Genomic DNA, 24,700 nt, shown 5'->3' with positions numbered 1-24,700 from the left:
AGCCTGCCAGGCTCCTCTGTCCATGCAATTTTCTAGGCAAAAGTGCTGGAGTGGATTGCCATTTCCTTCTCCAGGGGATCTTCCTGACCCAGGGATTGAACCCACGTCTTCTGTATTGGCAGTTGGATTCTTTGTCACTCACCTACTGGGGTACAATTTTCACTGTACTATGTGGTATATCTCATTTTTCTAAGAACAACAAAAAAGTACTTTCAACTGATTAAAAGTATTTTCAGGTAAGAATTGTTACTAAATTGACAATGGTGTGAATGAGCGAAAATAAAATACATTTAAATTATAAAAGAAAAAATTTAAGCTAGCAGATAATCTTACCAATAATTACATGTAACTGTAAAGTATTAGGTAGTTAGAAGAAGATGAAGAATTTTCTTTGATCAATTTTCTTATTATATCACTTTTTTTTTTTTTAAAGAAAAAGATACAGGAGAAGAACAAAACTTAGATAAAAGCTTTGCTTGAAAGTAGGAGAAGGGATTAGTTGACCTGCATGAGATAAAATGCTTTGTGAAGATCCTAACCAGGAGCCCTTCCTGCTAACTCATTACAGCCCACCAGTGTAAGGAGACGGTTTTGATCACCTTTCCAAGGTCAATACTCTGGCCCTAATCCCAGTGTGCTGACACCCCTGCTGGGCTCAGTCCTGCAGTTAGGTGTCTTTCCTGGGCAATAAAGTCAGTGAAAACAGCACTAGCCTGACCTTGGAACACATGTGGCAAAAGAAATTCAAAGTGCATATGAGCCGGATCATTGCCAACTTAATTTTCCAGCCCTTATTGTAGAGCATAACATCCTTCCTTCTTTGTGTGAACCAGGAAAGCTGCAGCATCTTGCCTGGCAGCACTAACCAGCTGTGTCTCATTGATGTGATGGTAGGAAGAAGCCACGAGATAAAAGAGATGGATTCTCTTCAAATTCAGATAGGATCAGGACACGATTCATTAAGCAGCATCACTTATTTATGATGCTATTCTACCTGGGATTTCATGTCTGTCTACCTGCAATTTCAGCAAAAGGTGCAACATGGCTACACAGTTGTTAACTTTGGGTACCAAGTGAAAAACAACTAAAGCGAAATTGCCAATGATAGATTTTACTCTGATGTTAGATTCAAGCCCAGAGATTGGAGACTACACTTCTCTTACTTGAGGTGACAGCATGTTGTCCTGAACGATTTTCCCTTAGGATTTTCAGGCTGTGCTTTTGCAGATTTTTAACGTTTCTGTATTTCTGTATACCTCAACCTGATAAATGAGAAGTCACGCAGGAGAAGCAGGCCCATCTGTTTTGTGCCCCACATGTGTTGAACATGCATCAAATCAATTTCACTGAAATGACCACAGCAAGCAAGTTGCTGGGCAGGGATTTGAACTCCAGGCTGCCTGATGACAAGAGCTGTGCTTTTGCTCCCACACTGCAGCTTCCAGGCTTCCTGAGGCCACAAAGAAGGCACAAGTGTCTGCTGGTCCTAAGCACTCTAGAGGTGATACAAAGGTTATAGACACCCTGAATTCCCACGTGTTTTATAGTCATCTGATTTGTTTTATCTGAGAAAATAGCCCCCCTTTAGAATGGGGCTTCCTGGCTATGAAACAGAACAGCTCAGGCTGTTGTTCTCTATGCCTCCGCTTTTTTGACTTGCCTGGTGTGAGGAGGGTTCCTCCTTCTGATCTTCATCCAGGTCCACACCAACCCTGTTAAAGAGAAGAGAGAACTGGTAAGGGTCTTGTGCAGATGAGACGAGACAGTCTCTTAGGTCAGACCACCTGAACCAAAGACAGTACGAATCAGAGGACTGGTTTGGCAGAAAATCCTTGTACCTCTCCCTGAGTCCAGGGAACATAAAATAGATTTATGGGAACAGGAGAGCTCGCACAGCTGGGCCTCTGTACAGCTGGTGCAACGGAGCACCGACAGCTGTTCCCCACTGCTGTCTTTCCCAGCAAGAGAATCTGGGAGTGAAGCCCTCAGGGAAAGACCTCCAGGGCCCCCAGACAGGGCTCCTGGAGGGAGGGCCACCTGCTTCTCTGGCAGGACTCACTGACCACACTGCTCCTGGGATGTGGGGGCCCGGGCTGCAGCAGGCTTCCCAGGACAGAAACAAGCAAACAAACAAAAGGTTTTTTTAGTTGCTTTACAATATTTTATTTAGGGAAAAATCTGATCTTTCATCCAGATGCTCATGGAGGCTGGCAGTAGGGAGGATCCAGGTTTGTGGGACTTATACGATTTAGGGGGCTCTCTTTGAGCAAATTAATGCAAAAATACAAATACAAAATGAGGTATGAAAGTGACTCTTTACAACAAGAAAATAAATTGTAACACAATTAATAATTTTAAAATCTGTGCAACAGACATCTCGAAATTTATAAGACGTATAATGTTCTAACTAATTTACTGTCTGATATACCTCTAAAATAACTTTTCCTCCTGAGTTTTGCCTGCATACTTTCTTACTCTGTTTACATGATATAATGACTTTGTATAAGAGAGAATGGGAAGATAAGGTAGTCTTTCCTCTAGTAAGACTGATGGAAATTATTAATAATTGGGAGTCATTATAGCGTGCTTCCTTACACAGACATACTTGCTGTGTGCAAAACCGCTAAAGATTAATACCCTGAAAAGACAAGATTTCTGATAAATTTCCCTTCAAGCGATTCTCGTCAACACTACTACCCAGTACATTTATCAGTGTAAGTGCTGCATCACTGAATATAAGTATTCTTGAATTTCCATTTTGACGGCGCATTGATGAGAACGGAATCCTCCACTTAGAATTTTACACATCTCACAACTGGAAGAGTTTTCCACAGATTAGCTTCTGGCTCAGGACATTTCAAGCCTTGTTTTTCCTCCGCTAACCATAGACTTGAGAAGCCAGGTACCACAGAACACATTCAACTTGGATTCAGCCTCGTGGCACTGGTCCTGTGAGCGGTCCCTGCAGTAGGAACAGCAGTGGCTTGCCCTTCACAGAGTGACAGCAGACCACAAAACCCCACTGAGTATAAGCTGAATGCACTCCCAGTTCAGTTTCCCCTTGGTCAGACCCCCCAGATGCCCAGGGCCACACCAGAGCCATCTGACCGGGGCGAAGTAAGACCGAGAGGAGACGGTAGTAGAAAGAAACAGCGATCCAACCCAACAGTGGTTAAAATCTACTCCTTTTGCAAATCTTACAAAAACATAGGACCCTGGGAACACAATGCTGGGGCTCTTCCCAGGGCCTTGGAAGGGCCGGAGCGCGTGAGGGCCTGGAGCTTGAACTTCCTCTGCTCTGGGCAGTGGGCCTCTGCCTGTGGCAGGCAGGATGGGGTGGGGGGTGGTGGCTCAGGGCCTCAGCCACCTGCTCAAGCTCGGCCAGAGCCTTTCCTGAGAACGCCACAACCTCCAGCGCTTTGGAGTCTTTCCTAGCCCTCCTGCTCCCGGAAATTCTTCCTTAGTGCTCCAGTTCTGTTCTCTGGGTGGGGGAGGGGAGGCAGGTGGACACCACCAGTCCTGCCGATGTGCTAGCCTGTGAAAGGAAGGCCACTGTGCAGAGGCGCCGGTTGCAAACACCTCTGATTCTTCAAAGACTAGTGGCCTCTGGGCCTGAAGGGCCCCTTCTCGCTAACCCAGGGTGGGGGAAGTAGGTAGCTGTTTACTGGGTGCGGAATCTTTTGGACTTCAGGTAACTGGAAAGAGCCTCTGGTGGAGGCTAACCTTTGACTTTCTTAGAGTAGAAAGAGCTATTTGACCTGTTTTATTGAAGCTGGGGGGAGAGAAGGATGAGAGGAGGGAGGGAAAGGGGGTCAGGAAGGAGAAAGGAGGGGCCTAGAGGGATGAGAAGGGAGGGGAGAGAGGGGGGAGGGGGAGGGGTAAAGGAGAGGAGGGAGAGGGAGGGGGAGGGGGAGGAAGTGGGGAGGGGGGAGAGGAAGGAGGGGGCCAGAAGAGGATAGATAGTGTGGGATCCTGGAAGGAAAGGAGGAAGGAGTAGGGGAGGCAGAATGGAGAGGAGTTGAGGCCCAGCCTTCTGAGGTGAGTCTAGGCAATGAGCCTAACCTGAGCCCAGCCTCTGTGAACAGTGGGGCCCCAGGCCCCCCTTCTCATGTCTCTGGTGGACCTGAGCTTCTGCAGGAGCCTTTATTACTGAGTAAGCCTGGACCCCTCCCCAGCCCCAAGAGCTAACCAGCACCCATGCAGGCAGTGAACTGGACTGAGGGCCCTGGACTTTCCATAGCTGCATCTGTTTAGGGCCCCTTTTTTCAGTTCTCTGTCTAGAAAACTGGAAGGAACAAAAGTCAAATTTCACAAGAAACCCAACGTTTAAAGTTGGAGGCAGCACTGAGATTTTCCACTGACGTTTAGGCTTTCCTCCCCAGCAGCCACCACAGTAGACCAGGCTAGTTTCAGTTATTCCAGAAGCCAGGTGGAAGAGAGGAAGAAGAGGGGACAGTTTATGTATTTCAGTTTTATGCGGGACTCCGTGAAGAGCATCTCGGGAGTCCAAGAGATCTGCTGTTCTCAGGGGAAGAACACATCTCCTCCCACACCTCCCATTTCATGGAAGCTCAGCATCTGCTCCCGAGGCCAGGCCTGCAGTCTTTCTTGCCTAGAGCAGACTAAACATCTCAGGGAACTTGGTTCTTCCCTGGTGGTTCAGTAGTTAAGAATCCACCTTCCAGTGCAGGGGATGAAGGTTTGATTCCTGGATGGGGAGTTAAGATCCCACATGCTGTGGGGCAACTGAGCCCGCGTCCTCTGGAGCTCCCGAGCAGCAACTAAAGGTTCTGTATTGATGCAATGTAGATCCTGTGTGCTCCAACTAAGACCCGACACAGCCAAAAACATAAATATTAAAAAAAGTCTCATGAGGCTTGAGGAAACAGAACCCTATGTGAGTGGGAGTTATTTCCCTCTGGGGCAACTAGGAGAACAGAGAAGACGTGGTCCCTGTCCTCACAGGGCATACAGTTGGGTAGATCTAATTTTTTAAAAATCTAAAATGTTTATTATAATTTAAGGGCTATGAAGGAAAGGCACCTAAGGCTGAAGCCTTCTCTCACTGGTGATTTTGGCTTCTTTTGATAGGAATCTTGCTAAAATATATTACCTGGCTCCCTGCCTCCTTAAACACAGTGTGATGGGGGTAACTCGGAGCTTTACTGGAGGTTTCAGGATCGCCACCGGCCCCATAAAATCTAACACTCACTGTGTTATAATGATTTCCAAGAGGCATGTGAACCTCTTTATGCCCATATTAAATGGTCCCTGGCTACTATTCTTTTTCTTTTTGAAATTCTTGTATCTGCCAATTAGATTTCCTGCCTGCAACAATATGTCAGCATATTAACTCTGTGCTCACCTTTTTATTTTTTATATTTTTTCATTATGGCTTATCATAGGATATTTAAAAAAATTTATTTGGTTTCTGCCATACATCAACCATATTAGCCATAGGTGTATGTATTTAGTATGACAACCTGACGGTCAGATTTAGTACATTTTTTTCTTTTTAAGTTTATAATACATACATGTATGTGACAACATAATATAATTGAAGCATTCTAGAAGGGCTTCTGAGAAAATAGCTTGTCTTCTGCTACACCCTGCACACCCACAGACCAACCGTCTACCTCCACACTCCCTCCACCCCCACATTGCCTCCAAGGGCAATTTTCTGCACAATTTTCTCAATTGTGATGTGTATACTGGCATCAGTGTGCATGGCACATTCACATGGCATCCCCAGGGTTAAGCCAACATGCCAGTTGCACACGTATCTCTTACTCTCTTCTTTGAGAAAGCAAATCAGATTGTGAAAGAAGCCCCGTAAAGGGTTACCCTTAGGTCCCCTCACTTTTATGCATAAGATCACCTACATACTATGGGATCTTGAGAGATTATTAGAAAGAAGACACCACGTCACCCTGGCATGTGGCATCACATGTGTATACAGAAGCTCCCCAGGTGAGATCATGGGTGTGTAGGATAAAGTACAACCCCTGAGGGGATATCTCAGTTTCTTCAGCACCTTTCCCCCAGCCTTGAACTAAGCTTTCTGCTCATCTGACCTGGAGGCAGTGCCTCAGGGCTGGTAACTGGACATGTCCTTGTTTCTGAGCCTCAGTGCCCAGTATGGCCCCTGTGCTCTGGCCCTGCCTGGATCAGTGCCTCTTCCATTGACCGAACACTCTCTGTAAACTCCAGTTGGTGGTTGGGCCAGGCTGGCCATCTCTGGCCATCTGTGATGCCTTGCCTCTTTTTCTGAACTTCCCCCTCCTGCCCTTCCTCTTCTGATCACCATCATGGACTATCCATCTTGCTGAACTAACTTTGTTCAGATGTGCCATCACTTAAAGTTTTCACTGACTCTGATGGCAAGTAGCCGTACGTCTTCTATTCTGTCCTCTGCTTCTTGACAGAACCCCTCCTGGGACACCTGTGATTGTCCTGATGGCCCACCCTCTTTTCACCTGAGGTTAGAGCCAGCCATGCGGCTAGCCAGCGCTCTTCAGGAGACAGCAGTCTTGGCTGTAATCCCAGACCCAAGGTCACCCCGTGGCCACTGAGGGGTGAGTGGACCCCGTTGTTAAGAGTTTCTTTGCTGTGTGACCTGCATTGCTCACTGCCTAGGTTTTCTGGCTAGTACAATGGGGATAATGATGGAACTTGTTTCCTAGGGTTGTTGTGTGTGTGTGCTTAGTTGTGTCTGACTCTGCGACCCCATGGACTGTAGCCCACCAGACTCCTCTGCCCATGGGATTTCCCAGGCAAGAATACTGGAGTGGGTTGCCATTTCCTTCTCCTAGAGTTATGGTGAAGATTAAATGAAAATACTTGTTAAGTGTTAGCTTAGGACATGTTAAGCTCTTAAGACATGTTAGCAGCTATTGTCCATGTAATTATTATTTACAAATAATCGTTCTTTCTAGAACCTCTTTATTGTCTGCTCATTTTTATCTTTTGGCTGCACTGCCTGGCATGTGGGATCTTAGTTCCCCGACTAGGGACTGAACCCGCGTCCCCTGCACTGGCAGGGTAGAGTCTTAAACACTGGACTTCCAGGGAAATCCCTAGGTTATTATTTTTATTATTATCGGTGCTTTTTAAAATCAGCGGGGCCAGAGCTCAGTACTGCCATGCTCACTGCTCAGCCCTTCTAGTTCCCGATTCCGCACTGGGCAACCCTCTGGTAGAAACTAACAGCTACAGTGGAGCCATAGGTAGTGGCCAGGGCACAGCAGGGATTTCTGGTTTCACAGTAAAATATCAGTTCTATTTATGGAGCTTCCCATATTGGAATTCATTCACAATTTACTGGTAGACTAGGGAGGTGAGAGGGCAACAAAGAAGGAAAGGAAGGCATTTAGAGAGCAAAGGGAAGGAAGGGAAGAATGGATAGAAAGAGAGCAAAGAGAAGGCAGGTAAAAAGGAAACAGTACATTATTACAAAGAATAGGCAATGTGCTATGTGCTAAGTCACTTCAGTTGTGTCTGACTGTTTGCGACCCCGTGAACTGTAGCTCGCCAGGCTCCTCTGTCCATGGGATTCTCGAGGCAAGAAATACAGGAGTAGGTTGCTGTGCCCTCCTCCAGGGGATCTTCCCGACATCTCTTGTCCATGGCATTGGTAGGCTAATTCTTTACCACTAGCACCACCTGGGAAGCCCAAGAATAGCTAAGCTAGTGGATAAATAACCACAAAGGTACATGCAACTTTAGAAAGGGAAGCTGAGGGTGGATGGAGGAACTACCACACAGCCCAAGAAGATGTCTAATAATATAGAGAATTGAATACAGAGAATATGAAGAGCCAGTAAAGGATTAAAAAGCAACTAAAAAGACTGGTTAAAATTTTATACCATGTTTTGCATTTTTGATGTACCTTTTAATTTTAAGCAAGTTGAGTGCTGCCTCTATGGTATTTAAATGAAAATGAAAATGAGCTTTGCACATATTCCCAGCTGTGCCCTGGAACATCTCACTCCAGGTTCCTCATTTACAGCAAGCAGCCAGTGCTGTTTTCAGAGCCAGACACATCTCTGGGCATCCCTCCCTTCCCAGGGCACCTCCATTCTTTGGAGAGTTTTATTAGACATATTGAAGTCTCAGGATGCTCCCATATCCAATCACGGCAAAACGAATGCTCCAAAGTTGGGTTTTTCCTTAGAGGGGAAGCAAGGTAAGTAACTAACAAAAGGCTCACTTTTCCCATTAAAGCCAACAAAATCCATTCTGATCCTTATCACTTAGCACCTCCGGAAAGGCAGTGAAATATTACCAGGGTTTACTCTCATTGTGTGAATTCCAATAGTCTTACTGTTCAGTTTGGTTCTTTTGAGCACCCCTCCCCCACCCCCGTGGCTGACGGGGCCAGGTGGTGGGGGAGGAGAAACCATTTCCTTTAAGAACTGTATTTGATGGCTGAATGTAAAAAAAATGACATTTTCAGTAAGGGAAGAGTGACTGGATATTGAGCACAACAAATAGGGGAGGACTATGGAGGAGTCTGAAAGACACCCGCTGAGGCTTGGAGACTATTGTGTAGCCATGGGAACATCATATGGGGACTCAATCTGCTACTTCACCCCAACCCCACCCCATGTTATTTGAGTAAATATTAGTCGGGCTTGTGTATGATCAAAATTAATATAATTAAACACTCAAATATTTTACATTGGTTTTGGGGAAATACAAAAATAGGCTAATATAATTGGAAAAATCCCAGTTCATTTTACTTTGTGCAGCACAGTAATTAGATGAGTTGGGAGTCTGTAGCAAGGCTGCATAGGTTCAAATCTCACTTCTAGGATTTATTGCATTTATAATTTTGGGACAAATTACTTATCTCTCTAAACCTCAGCTTTCTCAGTTGTAAATGGAGATAAATATATATCAATGTATGGATTATTATAAGAATAAAATGAGTTAATACATATAAAGTGTGTAAAATGTTGGCTGCCACTTAAGAAGCACTTATGAAACATTAACTTATGTTCTTGATATTAGGGAGAAATTGATATACCCTAAACTGAATGGTGGGGCTTCCCTGGTGGCTCAGTGGTAAAGAATCTGCCTTCTAATGCAGGAGATGCTGGTTTGATCCCTGAGTTGAGATCCCCTGGAGAAGGAAATGACAACCCACTCCAGTAGTTTCACCTGGGAAATCCCATGGACAGAGGAGCCTGGTGGGCTACAGTGCTACAGAGTCAGGCACGACTTAGCAACTTAACAACAACAAATTGAATGGCAAATACAGAATAGATTAAAACCAAGAATAGATTGTCTATAAATCATAGATGAAGTGAAGTGAAGTGAATGTCACTCAGTCATGTCCGATTCTTTGCAACCCCATGGACTATACAATCCATGGAATTCTCCAGGCCAGAATAGTGGAGTGGATCGACTTTCCCTTCTCCAGGGTATCTTCCCAACCCAGGGATCAAACCCAGGTCTCCCACATTGCAGGTGATTCTTTACCAGCTGAGCCACAAGGGAAGTCCATGAATAATAGACGCTAAGATACATAAGTCAGTGACAGGATTCCTGCCATCAATGACCCCAGATGTAATTGGAAAGACAGACATTGGAAGTAAAGAACTAAAGTACAGCAAGGTAGGCACTGTACACGGAATTATTGGAATTCATCAACAGAGTCCAGCCAAGATGGGTTGTGAAGGGCTTGGGCACATTTCAAAGAGGAGTTGGATATTGAAAAGGGAGTGTAGTGTGAGTGTCTGACATTAAGCTTTTGATTGTTGAGGCATCCATTTCTAAAGACATCTATCTTCAATAAACATATTGCCAGCTAAATGACACAGTTCCTAGCAAAACAACCAGTGAGGAATTAGGTTGCGTCCACCCATAAATTTCCCTCTTTCAGAAAGTCTAGGATAACCCAGAGGACTGGACTGACTGCTTGAGTGACTGAGATTCTGTTTTCCCCCGAATTCCAGCTTAATTAGCCAATAAAGAGTTAGCACCCAAAAACCTAGATACTCCACCCTCAGTTCTAATAAAGACAGAGCCCAGATCCCTATTCTCTCTCTCTCTCCCCATGACTTTGTTGTGTGGCCTCAGGAGTGCCACATATACCCTCTGAGCAATGAGTCTTGTTCCTTAAAATTCCCTGATAGTCTCTGGAAGTGTGTGTCCTGCAATCATAACCGAGACCACAAGGGCTGGTCTAGCCAACACGTTGACCCAAGTAGGGGAAATGTCTGTGGGGTCTCTATGAAGGGTATGGTGAGTTAGTGCCTTAGGCATCCTGAGCTCAGAGCATCACTGTTAATAGACGGGGATCCACAACACATGAGCATTTAGTGAAAGAGAGGTTGAGGGAGGGCACTCCAGACTGAGCGCACAGCATGGGCAAAGGACTAGAAATTTAAAAGAGCAAAGTAGATTTAGGACGTAGCAAATAACTGTATGAGTAGACTGTGAGAGTTATTATGTATGTTGAGGAGGGAAGAGTCACTCTGGGTGAAATCAGAAAGTAATTTGAGGCCAAATCGTAAAGGATATTGACTGCTATGCTTCAGTTCAGTTCAGTCACTCAGTCGTGTCTGACTCTGTGACCCATGGACTGCAGCATGCCAGGTTTCCCTGTCCATCACCAACTCCCAGAGTTTACTCAAACTGATGTCCATTGAGTCGGTGATGCCATCCAACCCTCTCATCCTCTGTTGTCCCTGTCTCCTCCCACCTTCAATCTTTCCCAGCATCAGGGTCTTTTCAAATGAGTCAGTTCTTCACATCAGGTGGCCAAAATATTGGAGTTTCAGCTTCAACATCAGTCCTTCCAATGAATATTCAGGACTGATTTCACTTAGGGTGGACTGGTTAGATCTCCCTGCAGTCCAAGGGACTCTCAAGGGTCTTCTCCAACATCACAGTTCAAAAGAATCAATTCTTAGACATGCAGCTTTCTTTATAGTCCAACTCTCACATTCATACATGACTACCGGAAAAACCATAGCTTTGACCAGACAGACCTTTGCTGGCAAAGTAATGTCTCTGCCTTTTAATATGCTGTCTAGGATAGTCATAGCTTTTCTTCCACGGGGCAGTTCATTTCAGTTCAGTTCAGTCGCTCAGTTGTGTCCGACTCTTTGCAACCCCATGAATCGCGGCACCCCAGGCCTCCCTGTCCATCACCAATTCCCAGAGTTCACTCAGACTCATGTCCATCGAGTCAGTGATGCCATCCAGCCATCTCATCCTCTAGCGTCCCCTTCTCTTCCTGCCCCCAATCCCTCCCAGCATCAGAGTCTTTTCCAATGAGTCAACTCTTCACATGAGGTGGCCAAAGTACTGGAGTTTCAGCTTTAGCATCATTCCTTCCAAAGAAATCCCAGGACTGATCTCCTTCAGAATGGACTGGTTGGATCTCCTTGCAGTTCAAGGGACTCTCAAGGGTCTTCTCCAACACCACAGTTCGAAAGCATCAATTCTTCGGTGCTTAGCTTTCTTCACAGTCCAACTCTCACATCCATACACGATCAATGGAAAAACCATAGCCTTGACTAGACGGACCTTTGTTGGCAAAGTAATGTCTCTGCTTTTGAATATGCTATCTAGGTTGGTCATAACTTTCCTTCCAAGGAGTAAGCGTCTTTTAATTTCATGGCTGCAATCACCATCTGCAGTGATTTGAAGCCCCCAAAATGAAGTCTGCCACTATTTCCACTGTTTTCCCATCTATTTCCCATGAAGTGATGGGACTGGATGCCATGATCTTCGTTTTCTGAATGTTGAGCTTTAAGCCAACTTTTTCACTCTCCACTTTCCCTTTCATCAAGAGGCTTCTTAGTTCCTCTTCACTTTCGCCATAAGGGTGGTGTCATCTGCATATCTAAGGTTATTGATATTTCTCCCGGCAGTCTTGACTCCAGCTTGTGCTTCTTCCAGCCCAGCGTTTCTCATGATGTTCTCTGCATATGCGTTAAATAAGCAGGGTGACAATATACAGCCTTGATGTACTCCTTTTCCTATTTGGAACCAGCCTATTTGTTTCATGTCCAGTTCTAACTGTTGCTTTCTGACCTGCATATAGGTTTCACAAGTGGTCGGTCAGGTGGTCTGGTATTCCCATCTCTTTCAGAATTTTCCACAGTTTATTGTGATCCACACAGTCAAAGGCTTTGGCATAGTCAATAAAGCAGAAATAGATGTTTTTCTGGAACTCTCTTGCTTGTTTGATGATCCAGCAGATGTTGGCAATTTGATCTCTGGTTCCTCTGCCTTTTCTAAAACCAGCTTGAACATCAGGAAGTTCATGGTTCACATATTGCTGAAGCCTGGCTTGGAGAATTTTGAGCATTACTTTACTAGCATGTGAGATGAGTGCAGTTGTGCAGTAGTTTGAGCATTCTTTGGCATTGCCTTTCTTTGGGATTGGAATGAAAACTGACCTTTTCCAGTCCTGTGGCCACTGCTGAGTTTTCCAAATTTGCTGGCATATTGGGTGCAGCACTTTCACAGCATCATCTTTCAGGATTTGAAATAGCTCCACCGGAATTCCGTCACCTCCACTAGCTTTGTTCATAGTGATGCTTTCTAAGGCCCACTTGACTTCACATTCCAGGATGTCTGGCTCTAGGTTAGTGATCACACCATCGTGATTATCTGGGTCGTGAAGGTCTTTTTTGTACAGTTCTTCTGTGTATTCTTGCCACCTCTTCTTAATATCTTCTGCCTCTCTTAGGTCCGTACCATTTCTGTCCTTTATCGAGCCCATCTTTGTATGAAATGTTCCTTTGGTATCTCCGATTTTCTTGGAGAGATCCCTAGTCTTTCCCATTCTGTTGTTTTCCTCTATTTCTTTGCATTGATTGCTGAAGAAGGCTTTCTTATCTCTTCTTGCTATTCTTTGGAACTCTACATTCAGATATTTATATCTTTCTTTTTCTCCTTTGCTTTTCGCTTCTCTTCTTTTCACAGCTATTTGTAAGGCCTCCTCAGACAGCCATTTTGCTTTTTTGCATTTCTTTTCCATGCGGATGGTCTTGATCCCTGTCTCCCATACAATGTCACGAACTTCCGTCCATAGTTCATCAGGCACTCTATCTATCAGATCTAGGCCCTTAAATCTATTTCTCACTTCCACTGTATAATCATAAGGGATTTGATTTAGGTCATACCTGAATGGTCTAGTGGTTTTCCCTACTTTCTTCAATTTAAGTTTGAATTTGGCAATAGGAGTTCATGATCTGAGCCATAGCAGCTCCTGGTCTTGCTTTTTTGACTGTATAGAGCTTCTCCATCTTTGGCTGCAAAGAATATAATCAATCTGATTTCGGTGTTGACCATCTGGTGATGTCCATGTATAGAGTCTTCTCTTGTGTTGTTGGAAGAGGGTGTTTGCTATGACCAGTGCATTTTCTTGGCAAAATTCTATTAGTCTTAGCTTCATTCTGTATTCCAAGGCCAAATTTGCCTGTTACTCCAGGTGTTTCTTGACTTTCCTATTTTTGCATTCCAGTCCCCTATAATGAAAAGGACATCTTTTTTTGGGTGTTAGTTCTAAAAGGTCTTGTAGGTCTTCATAGAACCATTCAACTTCAGCTTCTTCAGTGTTATTGGTTCCACAGGGCAAATGTCTTTTAATTTCATGGCTGCAGTTACCATCTGCAGTGATTTTGGAACCTCAAATATAAAGTGTCTCAGTGTTTCCATCGTTTCCCCATTTTTTGCCATGAAGTGATGGGACCAGATGCCATGATCTTAGTTTTCTGAATGTTGAGTTTTAAGCCAACTTTTCCACTCTCCTCTTTCACTTTCATCAACAGGCTCTTTAGTTCTTCGCTTTCTGCCATAAGGGTGGTGTCATCTGCATATCTGAGGTTACTGATATTTCTCCCGGCAATCTTGATTCCAGCTTGTGCTTCATCCAGCCTGGCATTTCACATGATATACTCTCCATATAAGTTAAATAAGCAGGTTGACAATATACAGCCTGATGTACTCCTTTCCTGATCTGGAACCAGCCTGTTGTTTCATGTCCAGTTTTAACTGTTGTTTCTTGACCTGCATACAGGTTTCTCAGGAGGCAGGTCAGGTGGTCTGCTATTCCCATCTCTTTCAGAATTTTCCACAGTTTGTTATGATCCACACAGTCAAAGGCTTTGGCATAGTCAATAAAGCAGAAGTAGATGTTTTTCTGGAACTCTCTTGCTTTTTTGATAACCCAGAGGATGTTGGCAATTTGATCTCTGGTTCCTCTGCCTTTTCTAAAACCAGCTTGAACATCTGGAATGTGGAACATCTGGAATGTTGTATGTTCAAGCTGAATGCTATGCTTAGGAGGGTGTTTTTTGTTTCGTATTCCTGTAGGCAGTAGGGGTTGAAACAATCACATTCATGTTCTGGAAAACCACTGGCAAAATTGAGATATTAATAAACTAGAGGTATAGTGGTCATTTAGTAGACTACTGCAATGGTCCATGCAAGAGTCTAAGTTAAGATAGCGGTAGTGGAGAAGAGATGGATTTGAGAGATTTGTATATGAAGGAGCGGGGGGTTGCGATATATGGTGGACTGACCTGGAGGGAAGGAGAGGAATCTACTGAGATGATTCTGAGTTTCTACTCAGGATATCTGAATGGTTCACCCCTGCCTTTAACCATATATGGAGGAATATGTGTGGATTTTCTTTCATTTAAAAAAAATTATTGCAGTATAGTTGACTTACAGTGTTGTATTAGTTTCAGTTGTACAGAAAAGTTAATCAGTTATGTATACATACATATATGTTTATGTGAAGCCCATATATATGGGAAGACATACATATGTATGTCTCTTACATGGCGCCGCAGTTGGTAAAAGATCCGCCTTCCAATATAGGAGACACAAGTTCTATCCCTGGGTTGGAAAGGTCCCCTGGAGTAGGAAATGGCAACCCACTCCAGTACTCTTGCTGGAAAATTCCATGGACAGAGGAGCCTGGCAGGCTATAGTCCATGGGGTCCCAAAGAGTCAGACACAACTGAGCATGAGCATGCATGTGTATATATATATTTATATATCCATTCTTTTTCACATATAGGTTATTGCAAAAATTGAGTATAGTTCCCTGTGCTATACAGTTACCTATTTTACATACAGCACTTTGTATATGTTAATCCCAATCTCCTAATTTATCACCTCCCCCATGTCTCCCTTTTGGTAATGTGCCCTGAGGCATACCCTATTAGGAAGCTGGAACTGAACCTCAGCATCAGTAAGTTCTGAGCACTTCTATTGTGAGTGAAGCAAGGTCAGCTCTCTACATTCTTATAAGCTCGAGAAAAGCAGCCCCTCCCTCTTAACAGTTTAAACTATTTGCTTGTCTGAAATGGAGGCTGAATCATAAGAGGAAATGGGCATTTCAAGGCCAAGGTCAGTGGACTGGGAATGCTCATGGAAGCTGGAGAGGGTGTACTGCGTTCAGTATTTGAAGACAGTTTGGACGTCTTATTTAAGAAGGGCTACAGAGAGGCTTAGGAAAGAGGCTCTGGAGGGTAATTTATCACAGTCTTGAAAAGAGGTAAACATTTTCTGGATGAAGGCTGTGGCAATAGATGTAGAAAAATTGTAGTTTGGATTAATATCGATTACACGGGACAGTACCACATGGAGGTTACTCAGATGTAGTCCATGTGAGCTCAGTATCAAGAAAAGTTACCTGCTCCACCATTTCTTGTTTGCTTTTAAGCAAAGAATGATGGATATCACAGAGGTGTGATAGCAAGTCCCCTTGATCAGTAACTGGGTAGACAGTTGACATTTCTATCAGAAGACTGGATTTAGAGCTCACAGGGTAATGTGTACTCAGAAGCAACTCTGATGTTAAATTTGGAGAGTGATAAAATAATATATCTGCCACTGAAGTGAAGGGAGAATGGGAGGTTCCATAATTTGGGGACATGAAGTATTTGATGTGACTGTGAACTCACATGGATGAGCAAGATACTGGCAAGTCTGGGGATGCTGCTGAGAACAAAGCTGTCACTCTGGGTCTCCACCAGCACACGGACACACTGTCATCTGTTGGTCTCCAGTATGCTCTGCTGGGTTACACATTTGTATCCCTGGGACTTGTCTGATCCCCAAATTGAAAACGGCTAGATCAAGGTTTCATGTCACATTCCTGTCTTGATGTCCCATGATTGCCCATGTGATATTTGTTTTATATGAGACTATGGATGCAGCACAGATTTCTTGAGTCACTGTCAGGCTGATCAGACTAGAGAAGGATCTGTTCTCTCTTTAATTGTGTGTTGACACAGTGTACTCAAAGTACTAGCTAGCAGCTAACAAGAGGCAGATAACATGATCATTAGGAGTTAGACACTCTGACAAGCTGGTCCCACCATTTTTCTGTGTGATTACAGGCCAGAAGCTGTGCCTCTCTTTCCATGAAATGAAATGTAAATAGTAACTATTCCGCGGGGGTGTTGTGAGTTGATGTGTGTAAGGGGTCAGCACAGGACTTCACTGAGACAGCAGTCAGAAGTGGTAGCTGCTGTTCGGCTGTGGTGGTTGTGGATGTTGTTGTCTTCGGTGCTTAGGTCTCCTGGATAAAGATTGAACTGTGATTATCTCCACAATGGAGCTGTGTTTCACCCTTTATCACCTGACCTTAAAGTCCATTTCCATGTGACTTCCGTTCTGGTGGAGGCTTATTTACAGTGCAAACACTGAGAAGCAGAGGCGAGCTCTGGATGCATAGGTGAGTCATGGGACTAGTGTTTACACTCTGAAAATTTAGAAGTACATTTGGGAACATAAAAGTATGCTGAGAACGTTATGTTATTTGAAAAATAAACACCAGTAAACAAGTACGTGTCACAGACACAAAGGCAGCTCTACATCCTGTTCTATAAATTTGGCAAAACTTCCCTTGAGTTTGGAGTCTTTAGTTCTGCCAAGATGTAAGCTAATTTCAGGCTACAGATAAGAGTCAATTAGAAAGCGGATTGAGACTGAACATACAGACTAATTTCTTTTGACCTAAGCTGGAAGCACACTGACACACTTTGGTGGGAAGACAGATGTAATAACTTATCAAGGCATCTGCCCTTTCTTCCCTAAGGGCTTCACTCTGGGTGCCCTGCCTGGGCAATTAGGGATTTATCAGAGCCAAGTGCTCATCCCCTTTGAAGAAAAACATCCTTTCAAGTGGATTAGCTTGTTTAAATTCTAGTGTGTTATCAGGTGGGGTGTCTTCTCAATGTCAAACTGAAGATGTTGGATGAGAAAAAAGAGAAATACTTTATTACTGAATACAAAGTGGTTGTAGCAGCCTGCTTTCAATGTGGGTGTGAAACCCAAAGTGGTTGAAAATAAATCCCAGACTGTCAGCTGTCTGAGTGAGAAGTGGAAAACTTAAAACCTGGAAACTATCGAGGTTACTTCACAGTCAAACAAATAGGCTCCCATGACAATATCGAAGTACATCTCCTTCCTTCACTCCAAACCAGCCCACGCTGTAAGGAACTCCAGGCGGAACTGTGGCCTGAACCCTGCTCTCCAGGAAAGACCACACATGGTGTATGATGTGGGTCTGGATGTCCCCTCAGAGCAAGGCTTCACACCGTTCTTTGATATGCTCAGACGTCAGTGGGAAGGACCCTGGACGGGAATATTTTCTTGATGCAAAGAATATACTCTACCCATGAGAAATCATCCAGAAGAAACAAGAATGGACTTTGACAATGAGGGGGAGATATACAGAACATACATTTAGCGAACTATTTAATTTCTCTAAACACTAATCCTGGAGAGAAGTTGACCCAGCCGGAGTAAATGATGACCAAGAGACATTTATGTGGGATGATGTCCTGGAAATAATTCTAAGAGAACAATAAAGCTTTGCAAAGTTGAAGGATATTTATCTACAAGACAATTGATGCAAAAGGTATAATTCCAGTCACTTGTCCTGAATTCTTTATCCCAAATTGGCTTTAACTCTTGGCTCCCATGGCTTTAACTCTTGGTTTTAACTCTTGTAGGTAATCTACAAGATGTTTTGAGAAGGCTACTACTCCAAATCATGACCATCTCTAACTACTAATGCCTGAACTTCCTTAGGATGAGATAAAGTGCTTCATTCCCAGCTGAAGACTAGACTTAAAGGCAAGGACTTGGTAGAGGTAATATTTGGACTTGTATTCATACAATGTACAAGTGACTGGACCAGGCTTATTCCTGAGAACAGAAAGAGGTAAGAACAAAAGCCAAAAGGTCACCAAGGTACCGAGAGAGGGCACAATGGAGTATGGGAGTAAGGAAGAGTACGAAAAAGCAGCTATAAGCTTAATAGCCAATATATATTGAGTGCTTATGGGCTTCCCTGGTAGCTCAGTGGTAAAGAATACACCTGCAATGCAGGATACCCAGGAAATGTGGGTTTGATCCCTGGATCAGGAAGATTCCCTGGAAGAGGGCATGGCAACCCACTCCACTATTTTTGCCTGGAGAATCCCGTGGACAGAGGAGTCTGGTGGGCTAGAGTCCATGCGGTCACAAAGAGTCAGACATGACTGAAGCAACTGAGCATGCGTGCATACATTGAGTGCTAATGGAGTGCTTTGTCAGATAAAATGCATGCTTTATCTAAAGCATATGGAGGTTGAGAAGATGATCTGAAGTTATTGTAATACCATGTATCTTAATAATTAAAAATTTTAAAAAGATTTATAACATGTTTCTTTAACTTAGCCATTAAAAAGCATTGGAACTGAGTTCTATAATAATTTTGCACCAGTAAATCTGTTGCTTCTGGCTATCCATCACCAACATTCTGCAGATAGTACAGAATTATTAACCACATGTAAACATGAAAAAAATAGCCAAAGGAGATTGTTTCACCAACACTAATAAATCACTAAAATTGAAAAGGAAACAGCTTTGGGGTGAATAATGGCTGCCAAAACCATTACTTAAACCCCAAATTGGAAGTAGATGGTGATACATAACCTCTAAAAACAACTGAAATCCTACTGTCTTTTGGGGTGGTTAACACTTTTTAAGGCCATTTTATTAGTAATTAATATTCAGCTTTGTGACATAATGTATTAATGAAAAGCTTATCTCCAGAAGAGAGTTAAGTCAGAAAATCCAGTCTCAATATTGTTTTTTGCTAAAAATGAATAAATATCTTAATTTAATTGACAGGAAGAGATATTGGTTAACATAGGAAGCTGTTACTACATGGCTCATCAAAAAGAAGAAAATAATGTTAGTTTCCTGCAGTAATGGATTAAAGCAAATCACTAGAAGAATTATGTTTTCTCTGGCCAAACCAGCTGCTATTAACCATGAGACTAAAATGTATGCCTGCATGCAGGACTGTGTTAAAAGGAAATGAAATTTTAAAACTTTAAAGAATTCATGGTTAATGCTATTAATAGAATGACACTGGAAACTGCACCTTGATTTCAGATTCAGAGGGTAAAATCAGCAATGTGAGCTGAAAATTAACAAAAAGGTGTTGGAAAGAGTTATCTTAGAGCAGATGATAAAGAGGAAGATGAGATGAGTGAGTGAAAATCTGCTGTAAAACAGTTTCAAGTTATCATGAAAACTACAGGAAGTGTATAGCATGTACACAGAATTTGCATCAATTTGGCAGAAAATGAAATAATGAGCATTAAGTGAATACTCATGGCTAATGCCACATTCAGGCTTTTTTAGCCTATCATTCCAGAAGATCATGATGATAGCTTGCATGAGTGCTAAGTCGCTTCAGTTGTGTCTGACTGTTTGCGACTCTATGGACTATAGCCTGCCAAGTTCCTCTGTCCATGGGATTCTCCAGGCAACAATACTGGAGTGGGTCGCCATGCCCTCCTCCAGGGAATCTTCCCTACCTAGGGATGAACCCGTGTCTCTTATGTCTCCTGCACTGGCACGAGGGTTCTTTGTCTCTAACGTCACCTGGGAAGCCCAATAATAGCTTAAACTATTGTATATGAACTAATATTTTTCCCGACACCACACTATCCAAGCCCCAAAAGGAAATATCAGCTAGGACAGGAGGACTCTTTCATTCATTCCCTTCTTTGCTCAATTGTTCATTCATTCATTCATTCATGAAATCCTGTTGAGAATATATCACGACCATTAATGCTAGATATGAAATCCATACTAGATGCTCAAAGTACTGACACTAAATTTCACCAAATCAAAGATGCCATCAATTACAAGGTACACTATTACTTTGTATACTTGGGGAGCCTCGTGGGCTACAGTCCATGCAGTTGTAAAAGAGTTGGAAATGCCTTAGCAACTAAACAACGAGAAGAAAAATGCTACTAACTGCACTTCTGACTCCATTGATTACAAGACAAGATTGACTTCGGCAATGATAGAATGTAAAAAAACGTGCAGTTGGAATCAATAACACACCCACACAAAATAGTCCAAAATAGTGCTTCATGCCAAATCAGGCCATTAAACACACTAGCTTCTGGATAGTTCATGTATAACTAGTGTGTTATCTGCCTGGATCTCTGGGGAAAAGTCTAAAGAGAAGTTTTAAAAGTCTCTGAGGAAATAGTTTTAAAGTCTCTGAAGAGATATTTTTAAATCTTTTTAACAATTTTTTTATACTTACATATCAAAAGGTAATGTATCCCCTCTGCTAATTATTTTGTAAACAACTCCAATTCTCCGGCTAAATCTGGTCTTATTTTGGTAATCAAGTCTCTGCTTCCTGGCACTGGGTGACCCCATCAGGCAAGTGCTCAACCTTAGCCTGATCCTGAGATCGAGCATCTTCTTAAATTATAAATCTTAGATACCTTGATTGCCTCACTGTAGTCCTGATCTTGGATAAGAGAACCTCACAGTTGTTTTTGCTGCCCGCATCCCTGGATTTGGGAACTGTGTGACTTTCTCCATTTGCCCCCAATGTCCTCCCTCCCTCCTCCTCCACATTGTCTTGTGATCTGGGATTCTCACCACTGTGAACAGCCTCGAATGTGTTCTCTTGCCCTCTAACTCTGGATTGGTTTCGGCTGCACGGAAGTACTCCTTCCAATATACTGGAAGGAGGGAAGTGAATGAAGACAGGGTATTTATTCCAGGCTCCCTCCTTACTAGGTCACCATGGTTGACTGTGTCTCTCTCCCAAAGCCTCAGCTCCTTGCTGTCAGTCTGCTCTATGCAGCTACTCTCTCTGGGTTCTGGCCAATCCTCCCTTTCCCTGCCCTTTCAGGTAGAGGTTGTAACTGCTCTCCACTGATCCTAGTCCTGGGGTGCTGCACTATCCCTTGCTGGTTTTCTTAGGCCAGCCCATATCTTTGTAAATATTTCCTTTATTAACTTTCTTTAAATGAATCAATTTGAATGTATCACTTGTTTCCTGCCAAAATTCAGGCTAATATAGAATATTTCACATGTGTAAGCATGTAGATGCAGAAAGTTCTTACTTTGAACTAGGGACTTTGTAGAGACATGAAATTTCTCAAGGAACTCCTGAGTATAATAAACAAATCTTACACAGAGTTCTGTTTCCAGCCATAAAAATTGGAACTGCATTTTTAACTGTTTCTCTAGGGCATCTGCATATTCATGCCCAACTTGACATAAAGGCTTCCAGCCCTAGAGTGGCTCAGATTAAAGTCTGCTGACTGCAGATATTAGGAGTGTAGATCATTTCACAGACCTATTAGGACCTAAACAGGAGGCATAAAAGTGTTCTAGAACCAAATCCTCTTATTACATCCAAAGGCAAAATGTGCTTTATTAAATGCTCCATCTTAAACTACTAAAGTCTATAGAAAATGTTAAAAGCTCACAGAAGGCTTTCTGGAAGCTGAAATCGTAATCTAGAGAAGCAGTGAGGTGGATCTCACCACCTCAGCAATCTGGGTCCTTTTGACTTCCTGATGGTGAGCTTGGTGAAAACAGTTCATGTAAGGCTCAGAAGGGACTTCAGGTGGTCTCATCCTTTGTTATTGTTCAGTCCCTCAGTCGTGTCTGACTCTGCAACCCCACAGACTGAAGAACCCCTGGCTTCCCTGTCCTTCACTATCTCTTGGAGTTTGCTCAGACTCATGGCCATTGAGTCAATGATGCCATCCAACCATCTCATCCTGTCACCCTCTTCTCCTGCCCTCAATCTTTCCCAGTATCAGGGTCTTTCCTAATGAGTCAGCTCTTCCCATTAAGTGGCTGAAGTACTGGAGCTTCAGCTTCAGTCCTTCCAATGGATATTAAGGGTTGATTTTCTTTAGGATTGACTGGTTTGATCTCCTTGTTGTTCAAGGGACTGTCAAGAGTCTTCTCCAGCACAACAGTTCGAAAGCATCAGTTCTTTGGTGCTCAGCCTTCTTTAAGGTTCAACTCTCACATCTGTACATTGAAAAACCATAGCTTGCAAAGTGATGTCTCTGCTTTTTAATACGCTGTCAAGGTTTGTCATAGCTTTTCTTCCAAGGTCTCATCCTACATCACATGTAAAAAATGAGAACGTCAAGAGTCACAGAGGTTATTTTGAAGAGGTAATTCAGTTGTAAGTAATAGAGCCCAGATGTAAAACAGTTCTAAAATTTAGGTTGTTTCCTTTCAACTTTGTATGTTGCCTACCTTGAATAAGCAGATGAACAATGATGGGGGAGATTCTAAAACCATTTTAATCCTTTGGTGAGAATGGACTTTTAGGAGAAGGAAAGATTAAAATGAAGAGATTAGCTGAAGATACCTATTTCCTGAGGTGTCAGGATATAATAATACAGAGTGAACTTGAAATTTGAAAACAGTATGTCTGCAATGTGGCATGGGGTGGTATTTCTCAAGCTGCAGTAATTCACAAAGTCCCTTTCTCATTTTTAAATTACTGAAAGCAACTTCTACCATTATTTCCTTAATATTTTTCTTTAACCTTTCTTCCATTCTGTCAGTTTTGCTTCATGTATTTTGGGGCCTTGTTGTTAACATGTCTTTAAAATTGTTATATTTTCCTAATAATTGGCCCTTTTAAAAAATCATTATAAAGAAATCTCTAGCAAAGTGTGTGTGTGTGAGACAGTCCATTTTATCTTCTATTAGTATACGGCTCCAATGGCATCCCACTCCAGTACTCTTGCCTGGAAAATCCATGGACAGAGGAGCCTGGTAGGCTGCAGTCCATGGGGTCGCTAAGAGTTGGACACGACTGAGCGACTTCACTTTCACTTTTTACTTTCATGCATTGGAGAAGGAAATGGCAACCCACTCCAGTGTTCTTGCCTGGAGAATCCCAGGGACGGGGGAGCCTGGTGGGCTGCCATCTATGGGGTCGCACAGAGTTGGACACGACTGAAGCGACTTAGCAGCAGCAGCAGCCAGATCTCTTACAGTTAATATGTCCATGGTATATCTTTTTCCATTTTTTGTCTTTTAGTCTACTTGTATCTTTGAATCTAGGAGGATCTTATCTTTCTAAAATCTAGTCCAATAATTTCTGCCTTTTCATTCGATTTAGTTCATCCATATTTAATTATTGCTATAGTCATATTTACCTCTGCATTTTGCTGTTTTTTCTACATGTTTCATGAGCTTCTCAGGTGGTGCTAGTAGTAAAGAACATGCCTGCCAATGCAGGAGACTTCTGAGATGTGGGTTTGATCCTTGGGTGGGGAAGGCCCCCTGGAGAAGGAAGTGGCAACCCACTCCAGTATTCTTGCCTGGAGAATCCCATGGACAGAGGAGACTGGTGGGCTATGGTCCACAGGGTCGCAAAGGGTTGGACATGTCTGAAGTGACTTTGCAAGTATGTGTTTTTTTATTTCTCTGTTCTTCCATTATTGCTTTCTTTTGTATTAAATGGATACTTTCTGTGTACCATTTTAACTCCTCTAATAACTTTTAAAATATTTTTTGAGTAATTTTCTTAGTGGTTGCTCTGGGAATTACAATATACATCATATCAGATTCTACTACATGTTTATACTAAATTAATTCCAGTGAGATATAGAAAATTTGTTCCACTCTATTCCTTCTCACTTCTTTTATATTGTTAATACAATGTATATATATATCACATTTATATATCTTACAAACACAACAGTATAGTGTTATAATGTGCTTTATATAATCTCACGTCATTTTAAGAAATTAAGAAGAAAGCAAAAAATGTATTTACAAACTTTTTATATTAATCTTATTCACTGTTTCTGGTACTCTTTATTTCTTCCTGTGGACTTGAGTTATTATCTCATTTCACTACTTTGCTCAGTATATATATATATATATATATATATATATATATATATATAGTGTCTTTTCTTTCTTTCCCCTTTGTATTATTGTTGTCAAACATGTATCTTTATATGCTAGAGGCCCCGAGAATTAAATTTTATAGATATTGTTTACCCTACTGTCTTTTAATTAATGAAGAGAAGAAAGGAAAACAAATGCATAATTATGTTGTCTTTTATACTTAATAGGTGATTTCCTCTGCCAGTACTTTTGGTTTTTCACATAGATTAAATTACAGTCTAGTGTTATTTCTTTTGAGCTTGGAGAATTCCTTTAATATTATTTGTAAGGCAGGTTTGCTAGCTACAAATTAATTCTCTTCGTCTTTGTTTATCTTGGAATGTCTTTATGCTTTCCCCACTTTTGCAAGATAATTTTGCTAGATGTAGTGTTCTTGGCTAACGGTTTCTTTTTCTTGAAGCATTTAAAATACGTTATCAAATGTTTTTTGGACTACTTGTTTCTGATA

The 24,700-nt window shown here is 42.5% G+C and overlaps 1 protein-coding gene across 2 annotated transcripts in view; it reads right to left on the bottom strand.

The window, feature by feature from the left end:
• Positions 1 to 24,700, bottom strand: part of SLC9A9 (solute carrier family 9 member A9) — a 663,428-nt gene that overhangs the window by 132,902 nt on the left and 505,826 nt on the right. Inside the window, exon 13 of one of the 2 annotated variants that reach the window (XM_059885432.1) lies at positions 1,657 to 1,712. In XM_059885432.1, the coding sequence (XP_059741415.1) occupies positions 1,657 to 1,712 (56 nt within the window). 2 annotated transcript variants of the gene reach the window in all.

This window comes from Bos taurus, chromosome 1 (genome assembly GCF_002263795.3).
Source record: "Bos taurus isolate L1 Dominette 01449 registration number 42190680 breed Hereford chromosome 1, ARS-UCD2.0, whole genome shotgun sequence".
Classification (NCBI taxonomy): Eukaryota; Metazoa; Chordata; class Mammalia; order Artiodactyla; family Bovidae; genus Bos; species Bos taurus.
Note: the sequence above shows the minus strand (reverse complement) of the source record. Positions and strands in the feature narration are given on the sequence as shown.